At 39.2% G+C, this 9,601-nt stretch overlaps 1 protein-coding gene across 1 annotated transcript in view; it reads right to left on the minus strand.

The window, feature by feature from the left end:
- The window catches only part of LOC111761755 (putative uncharacterized protein encoded by LINC00472), a 72,268-nt gene extending 67,711 nt beyond the window's left edge, over window positions 1-4,557 (minus strand). The window contains exon 1 of the mRNA XM_071218545.1: window positions 4,139-4,557. Within this exon, the coding sequence (XP_071074646.1) occupies window positions 4,139-4,498 (360 nt within the window). The 5' untranslated portion in view covers window positions 4,499-4,557. The remainder of the gene's footprint in view (window positions 1-4,138) is intronic.
- Between the last annotated feature and the right edge of the window lie 5,044 nt (window positions 4,558-9,601).

Raw genomic sequence — 9,601 nt, forward strand, 5'->3', positions numbered from 1 at the left:
GACATTATATAGTATAGGATGGCACCCTGGTTTGTGGCCACCTTAAATGCCAGGCAGAAGAGGTTCAATTTGAGAAATTAAATGATTTTGATTTTAGAAAACTAATACTATTTATGAAAACAAAGACTAGTCTAGCAGTAAGTTTGCAAGAAAGAATGGAGAGGAAAAAAATGATGTGAGATGTCCTGTAGGAGTCTGTCAGATAGTATTAATAATACCTTACAGGACTGTTGTAAGAACAAATGAGCTGATGGGGAGAAAGTACTTTGAAAAGTACAGCTCTAAAAAGTAAAGGGAACCTTAAAAATCTGGTGGCAGGGGCTTCTCTGACATGTCATCATGGCTTGGAGGCATATACTTCTCTGAAAAAGCCAGAATTGACACTGAATTCGGGATCTATTCCTATTGGATCAGAGACAGAAATCTCTTCCCTTCAACATTTCTGAAAACTAGATCCCAAGGAAAGAGAGAGCTGCCATATCTAAGCCCCTGAAGGTCAAGGATCACCAATACTAAAATTCAAAAAGGGTTAAAACTTGAGACAGACCACCTGGGCAGTGTTTCTCAAAGTGGGTCAATAAAGTATATAATTAAGTGCTAAATATGGTGGTACAAAAAGGGAGGAAGGTAGGAGACAGCACCTGAGCTAAGGCGATAAATAACAAAACCCAAATTATTAGCTGGCACTACAGTCTGCATCCTTCTGTCCTGCTCCCCCACTACACAGTTGTCATTTAGTACTAACCCTCCACTGTATCCAGAACTACTCCTGCATTGTTATCTTCCTCTTTTTCTCTTCTGCAGCAACTCTCCAGAGCTAATAATAAATAAACCTACCATAATAAATTAAAAAGCTCCCACATCCATATATTGAGTATATCCTGTGTGATAACTATTATCTGATGGTGTTTTGATTTATAATCTTACATAATCCTAAAGACAACTGCTGTTAGGCAGGTGCTATTATCCTTATTTTTCAAATAAGGAAGCTGAAGCTTATAGGGCCAAGGATGCAGCTCAAGGTCACCTCAACAGCAAATGTCAGAACTAGGACTTGAATCAGATCTGGCTGACGCCTCAGTCTATGCTTTAAACCTCTCTTCCAAAATCTTCCCTTCTTTTTCAATAAACATTAAAATCATGACTTAAATGTCAGGGATTTTACAAATACAGAAGTTACAGGATCCCTTATATGGGTTTCTAAATGAAAGTTTTGACAATGAAAGGTAGAGGGGCCTGGGATCAGTCACAAACTTGCCTGCCAAATTAACAGCTTTAGGACTGAAAATCGCCAGATTTGAGTACTGAAGGTATTAAGGGGAAAGCTCCCCATCCAGCATTCTTGCTCTGTTTTCCCTCAGGACTTCCATTGTTTGGGGTCCATTGCTGATTATTTGCTTGAAACCCTGTCTCACCACCTTAAAGGAGGGATTGCTGGGATTGCTGCTTCCACATATCACCAATAAACTGTGGAGGACTATTGGAATATTCCATTTTTGGAGGGATCTGTGACTGTGATCTCTTAGGCCTTGTGTCCCAAAGCAACCTTTAATTCTTATACTGTCTTGGTTTCCCTGTAAAGGTGGTTCATGAGGGGATTCCTGGCAACAGGACCCTACTAAGAGATGAGGTCACCATGTCTCTAACTGTACAGAAAAGGCTCAGAACAGTGAGCATCTGTGATTTTGCTTTTGTTTTAATATTCCTAGAAGCAAGTAACACTTGCCATTACAAGAAAACTCTAACACTAATTCTCAATATTTAGTATGATTAAATCTCACTTGGGAGAAGCTTGTTAATGCAGATTCTAGGCTCTGCTCACAGCTTCTGATTCTGTAAATGTGGGAAGTGTCTAAGAGTCTGAAATTTTGCAAATATTCCAGGTTGTTCTGATAGAGGTGATCTAAGGACCAGATTCTGAGATACACTGCTCTGACTCTAAGATTGTCAGACCAGCAAACCTGTAGAATATGTAAACACATATTCTACAAAGTGACAAGCAGAATGCATATTCTACAAAGACAGTTTGTTGTTCAAATATCAATTCTAGGCTGACTGGTCACTTTGTCATAAGGCCACTGGGCTTCTCAGAAGTTTCCACACTGACAAATGTTGAGGCCTTATTATTCTCCTGTTGCCAACAAATTGACAGTATATCTCATGCATGATCCACTCTGCATAGGATAAGAATGAAGTGCTTGTCTAGAATGAAGACCTTCCTGGTAAGGCTGTTATTTCCAGTGCTTAATTTACATTAGGTGTAAGATTGAAGATCTTTTTTCCCACTACAGATTGTGTTGATTTCAGAAGATGCACTTTCCTTCATATAACTAAATTGTTTATTTCATGCTACCTTTAAAAATGTGTTTAAAAATCAGACAGCACACAAATGAAATATTATGGTTATGATTAGGCCATTTAATTAGACATTCAATCACAATGCAAACAGCTACTGATTATTTAATAAGCTTACCTTTTCAAAGGTTCATGTTGTTCAAAGAAAACTAGATAATAAAACATACTATGTTAAATCAATATTGTTATCTTTCCCTTGGAAACCCTATGAAGCATCTTGGTCACTTTCCAAATCTGTGTGCTAGCTCAATCTACAAACTTTCAGGCTAGATACTGGAATTAAGCTCAGTTGTCCCACCTCTTTCTTTTTCATTACCTTCTTTCTTTCCACTAAAGCATAATAGTAATACCCTTTCAGGATTAGCAAGATGGATTTTTAATTATTTCTATCTGAGCACTAGATATTTTATTCTTAGAAAATATTTGAGTATCTATATTTATGCACTTGCATTTTTAACAAATCAACTTTCGTTACTGTAAACTCCATGAGGAGAAAATACGTGAAAGATAAACTAGAGTGTCCACTGGAGCACCTGACACCTAGAAGGCATTCTTACCAACAGTGAGAAAAGTGGAAGACTATCATTTTGGAAACACCACAACTAACAAAGTATACATTTAATATTTGAGAGAATTTTGGTTGGAAAATGTCTGCTTTCAATTTTCATGGAAAAATGCAAGTTATTATAACTAAGAGTTAACATTCCATTGTATTGCAACATAACCTGTAATGAAAATATTTCAATATCATTGCCAAATCAAACCTTTAACATTAATTATTTATCAAAATTTTACATGCCGTTAACACCTCCTAACAAAGAAGAACATGTAAGTGAGCTGTCTTGGCATCAATGATACTGAACACAGCAGCTATTTTCAATCCTTCATTAAAATAAGAACAAGATGTACTCATTACGGGTTACTGCTTCTGTAAGGAAGATTTACATTAGTTTAAGATTTACTCTGAACATAAGATGTCTTCTTTAAGGAACCCATTTTCCTTCCCCCTACACAAACACAAAAGTTTTCAGGAGAAAGAAACGATACAGACAACAAAATAAAATCACCTGCCTTGTTTACTCTCCCAAGCATAGTTCTCCTAAAATGGGTTTGGATGGGATTACTGGGGACACCTGCCATTTCACTCTCAGGCTTGGTTCTCTGTCTCTGTCCTGGTTCTGGCCCCTAGGACTCCAAACTGTGCAAAAAAGTGGACCACTTTTAAGTAGAGTTAAGCAAGGGACAGATAACTTATTTTTCACTGCAGAAAACCTTCAAATATCAATACTTTAAAGCATCACACTCAAAGTTATTCCAGAGTAGGCTAAGAGGTGAACAGAGGCGCCATAAATACACCCTGCTCTACCACTTCATAACTTGTGCGTGGCGTCGAGGCCAAATAAAAATCTCAAACCGAAAGACGTGTTTTAAAAAACTGGAACACCATATAGATTCATTTAGCTCTAAATCCAAGTATCATCCAAGAGATAAATGTTTAAATCACTTGTCCAAGGTCAAGCAGAACCAGTTACAGGCAGGGCTGGTCCGCGACCTTCTAAATCTTTCCACCCTACCTGGCAAGGGGCCTCGGACGCGTCGGCCCCTGAAGGGTTTTACCGCTTCGGTTCACGAGTCAGGGGCATGTCAGCGCCTCCCAAGCCACCGCACTTTCATTTGCTCTCCCCGCCTGCTCCAAAAGTATTCAAGCTCTCGCTCCACGCATTCTTCCCGAAACCCAGGGACCCCAAACTGCGTGAGACCATAGCGACCCAAACCGACTCACCCTCGGCCCGGGGCGCGGGTGCCCTAGGACGGACTGCGGCCCAGCCCGCGGCGCGGGCCCAGCCGACGACGAGTCGAGAAAGTCACCGGCGGTGACCGCGGACGCGAGGGGCGGGCCGCGCCGCGCCACCCCGCCAAGCGCCGCAAACTTTTTCAGGCTCGCAAGTTGCCCGGCTCGTTGGCCGCGGACCGACTTCCTTCCCCCGCCGCAGGAGTGAGGGGGCGCCCTTTCTCCGGGCGGGGGCCGGGCTGGGGTGGGCCGGGAGGGGGCGGGCGCGCCGGGCAGGGCCAAGTTGGGGCCGGGGAGCGCGGGCGCCCGGCACTGTGAGGCGCGCGGCGCGGGGCCGGAGGCCGGCCGCATTGTCTGCGCCGCCTCAGACGCACTCCGGGCAGCGGCGGCGCGAGCGGGCGCGGCGAGGAGTTGTGGTCCCGAATCTGCCGCCCCCTCTCCCGCCGCTCACCGTGTTCTTTGTGTGTCTCTCGCCGCCCTCGAGCCGCCTCGCCGTTTGCCTGACAGCTGATGGGATCGCCACTCTGGGTCCCGCGTCTCGCCGGCCGCCGGCGGCGGAGCCCAGCCGGGCCCGAGGAGAAGGAGCGTTGACAGATGCTGTCTCGAAGCGGCCACCACCGGAGGATAACCGGGACCGGCCCTAGGAGACGCGGCCGACGACCAGCGCCGGCCCCGCATTCCCCTCCGGGACGCCATCCGCTTCGGGTCTCTCCCTCACTACCTCCCTCCCAGCCTCCCTCTGCGGCCGCTAGTTCAGCTCGGGTCGGGCGCCCGGCGCCCAGCTCGGTGACCAAGCGCACTCGGTCAGGAATCCTGGGGAACTCGCCCCGCCTCCTGACTCCAACGCCCCGCCTTCTTCCCAGAACCCCCAATGAACTCGGGCTACAGAAGGCAGTTCCGTCCAATCAAATGTCGGAACGCCCGGCCGGTCCCCGAGAGGTTAGCCAATAGAACGTGACTCCGGCAACACACCCGCCCTGATGCTTTAGAAACTAGCAGAGCCCGCGGGGCGGGAACCCAATCCTGGCCCCCAGAGCAAGTTAAGTCTCGCCCGAGCTGTGTCACTAAGTGAGACTCTGTTGAAGGTCCGATGCTTAAATTACTGTACTATAAAAAGTTGACGAAAATGTGAGAACGGGATACACTACTTTTGTATATAACCTAAATGCCACCCCTGGAGGGATTTAAATCCTTTTTCTGGAGAAAGTTTGCATATGAAAGAAAGCTGCACAAACGCGTTGTAGCACTCTCTGGGTGGTATCTTTATTAACTGTTCAAGTCAAGGCCTCTCCTTAAGAACAATGTTTTGAAAACCCTGTGACCAACCGGGCTTGGGTCGGTGCATCCGATGTCCTGATCATTTATGCTTTTAATAAATTTGCGACAGTGCCAAGTGTCTAGAAGAGGTTAGTTTCTGTGCTACTCGAAAACACAGATGGCCATGGGCACTGTCGATTTTTTGTTAATCAGAAAGAAAATTACATTAAAAAGTGAAGAGATGAGAATTTTTTATGCCAGTCATCTTTATTGTTATTTCTATAATAGTCATATGAACTATCTTCAGTGGAAGTTAAGGGAAATTGCTGAATAGAAGAAAACATTTGTATATGATAACTTATTTGATTAAAGGCACCTATTATAAACAACTCTAGCTCTTAATCACAGTACCTTGCAAATAATAGGCACTCCGTAATTATTTATTTGTTTTGAAAGAGGCTTATTCGTTTGTTACTGTTCATATGGGTTTGTAAACTTTATTGAACTCTTCCTTGGAATTGGAATACACCATTATGTAAACAATATTTAGTAACACATTTGCTTGTTTTAAAATAAAAGTACAGTTAGTACTTCTTATAGCTGTCAAGTTTATTTCTTCTGGAAATAAAGTTTGCATTTAAAAATTTGTGTACTCGTGACATTGTCCTTCTACATAAATTATATTGGGTTTCCTTTTTCTTTCTTTTTTTTTTTTTTTTAAGAATGATCTTTCCAATGAACAGAAGGGGCAAGGAGAGGGCACCTGGAGAAAGAGGCAGATCAAATAAGGAAAACAAGCTTGTATTACTACTTAGCTTTCTCCATTGAAACTCACCAGGAGGTTTTACATTAGCTTCAGGAATAGCATGGACCTCAAGAATATGTTTTGCCTAAAGATCCAGGTTCTGGTATGACCTTGAGCAAATCTCTTAATGACTAACTCGAAAAGGACAAAATCGCTGGCTCTGCCTAACTCACAGGGAGCTGTGAGATTCAACCAAGATAGCATTTGTCAAAACACCTTTTTTTAAATTCTAGAAACCGTGCCAAGAGTAAAGAAGACTTAAATGTATTATTATTATCCTGCTCTACACTTCTTTAGTCATCTCTTAGTGCACATTTTAAAATCGGAAGTATTTTTTTAGCCCATTAGTTTTCCCTCAAACTAGATGTGAATGAAACTCCCGCCTCCTAATTCCAGAACAAGGCTATACTTCCAGGTTATTTTTTTCCTTATTTATTTTTGTTCATAGAGAAGGTATTAGGAGAGAAGAAAAAAAATTGACAAATTCTGTTCACTACTGACTAATCTTAATATAGTCCTTTTAAAACAAGTTGAATCATAAAACCCAATTTAATGTTTTTCATCCATAATGTTTTAAAATTTTCATGTTTCAATATATATAAATAAATGAACGTTTCCTATATCTGCCACTTTGGATAACTTTACATGGAAGTTTTTAATGACTGGGTCAAATATATACCCAGATAATCAAATATGAATTTAAAATCTTGCAGGCATTTATTAAGGATTTACTTATGACGTTTGAGCTTAATTTCCAAAAGGGTAAGCAATTGTGTATTTCTAGAGCTATTTCCTTGCATCATTCTGTAATTTGTTTACCTTTTTCAAAAATATGAGATCTAGTACAAAAGTTTAATTATTACTTCAAAAATGTACATATGGTAACACACTAGAATGTGAAATTTGCTTAATTAAATTGAACCAACAGTTGTTATTTTCAACTAATTAACTGCACAGATTTCCTTTTCTGAGTAAAATTTGTAGAGGAATTGATCAATCCAAATCCAATATGTATGGCTTGTTAAGAATATTTAAGTATCAGAAACCAGTGTATGGTAGTTTCCTGATAATTAACAGCCTATACCCATTTATAACAGGGATTAGTTACTTCATCAATTGTTCAGCTAATATTTGTGACTCCACTGTAGTGTTGTTTCATTGACTAAGTGATTTTTTCAGTCTATTTCATTAGTGATTTCCTCATAGTTGGACAATATGGAACAGGAAACCTGTACCTCTTTCAGAAATTGTTCTTACTTATTTAGATGCTTACTAGAATAACTTTATTTGGGTGGTAGCTTTAACAAGTATCATGATCAATTTTTCTTTAATACAGAGTTTCTTAACTGTTTTTGTTCCACAGACTCCTTTGCCAGTCAGGTGAAAACCACAGACCCCTTCTCAGAATATAGCAGCAGATAGTTTTATGACACTCAACATGGACATGTCTTTAAATTTTAGGATTTTTCAAAACAACGTTTTACAACTTTCTCATAATTTCAATACCTGATAACATGGTTCAACATCTGTTCGAAAGGTCATTTTTGGCAAACATTTAGAAATTCGAGCTTTCCCAGGCGTCATAAAACCATCTCCGCCATCCTTATCAACCTTTTTGCAGTTTTCCACTGCACGCAGAACATACTACATCAAAATTAAAATCCTACTAAGTCCACACTATCTGTGTATTATTTAATAAATATATAGTCCCACCAATAGTCCCCACAAGAATAATGTTTTTTTGAATTTTCAATTCAAGCTCATACGCCCCCTGAAATCAAGAGTTCCATAAAACCCTGGTTAAGAACCCCAGCTTTAATACATAGACATAAAGCCTTTTATAAATTGCAAAATATTATGACTAATCACAAGATTATTTTTTCTGCATTTTTACGTTTAAGATACTATCATCAAGATTGTCTCATTAGTGAGTATGGCAAATAACTGGATTCGCATCTTTTGGATTCTGATCCTTTAAATGCCTCTGAATTTCTGTGTGTCTTGGACAAATAAGAATTCCATGTGAGAACTTTCCAATTCACTATATTTTTGCCATTTATCCCAAAATGATATTATTACGATAGGGAATAATATGTGTATAGAAATAATAGAAAAATAATTAGCTCTATTTTCCTTTCTCTTTCTGACATAGTTGAAGGAAATCTTTGTGAGCCACATCAGATTCCATCATTTCCCTTTTTCAAAATTTCATGTTTCTTATTATTTGAGCTTGACAATGGAGAGTTTGATATATCACTGTGTGATATATTTAAGGTAAGAATTTTTTATAAACATATATAAGAATGGAAAACAAATTCTGGGAAATACTGGTGATGGACACACTAGATTTCCTTCCTGCATTTTATTTCGGGTCACAGTTCTTCAGGAAATTTTCTTTTAGACCTAAGTTTCAGGAGAAGTTTTGTTTTTCCTGAGAGAAAATCTTTGTAACATTCCCTTTTAATTTTGACTGCTAAGAAACCTAAAACTAAATTTATAGCTCAATTTGGCTTGCTTTGCTGTGATTTTTAAAAAATAAACATAATATCTACCTTATCTTGGCTTATTATTTTCCATCTATAGATTATTAGCTCATATCTCTGTGTATATTCTTATTTAAGCTATCAAAATACTTTCTAAATGAGGTGAAATATAAAATATAAAATAGCAAATTTTGAGCCATACAAAAACCCTGGGTATGATGAGCTGAACTTAACTGAATCAGAATGTGCAGTGAGGACAATATGAAGAATATTGCTACGGTTTTCCTTCACAGAGAAATGGGAATCTGATTCACTAGGCATAAATCTCAGAATGTTTTTCCAGATTGGCAGAATAGTGTAAAGGTACTAGACTGGGAAAATATATTTCTTTTTTAAGTTAAAATTATAGGAAACAAACATTTATGAATGTTTTATGCAAAAACAGAGTTTCCAGTCAAAAAAGGACTATTTGATTTAAATATACATTGAAATACATATTATAAATTGTGCTTAAACCATGATCACTTCCTGTGTTACCCATGAATAGTTTTATACTTAATAATCCTCAGATTATGTTTCACACGCAGTAAATTTTGTCACTAGAATTCCTAAAATCTTTTTCCTTCAATTTTAACAGCCTCTTTTTAAGAGAATAAATAATGTATCTCCAAATTTTCTAATAATATTCAAATTGTTTTTATTTTTAAAAGGCTTTTCACGGAAAAGATATTGTCTTAGAAGCATTTTAAAGAACTTTACCTTTTAATTTTTTTTGTTTGATGAGATATATTTTAATTAACTGCTAATATCATATGCTCCTTTAAAAAGAGAGTAATTTGCACAAAGTAGATGGTAGCTTCTCCTTTTCAGGTTAACAAGTAGGAGGCTCTTAGCAGAGCTAGAGCTTTT

The sequence above is a fragment of the Dasypus novemcinctus genome, chromosome 11, assembly GCF_030445035.2.
Source record: "Dasypus novemcinctus isolate mDasNov1 chromosome 11, mDasNov1.1.hap2, whole genome shotgun sequence".
NCBI classification, from domain to species: Eukaryota; Metazoa; Chordata; class Mammalia; order Cingulata; family Dasypodidae; genus Dasypus; species Dasypus novemcinctus.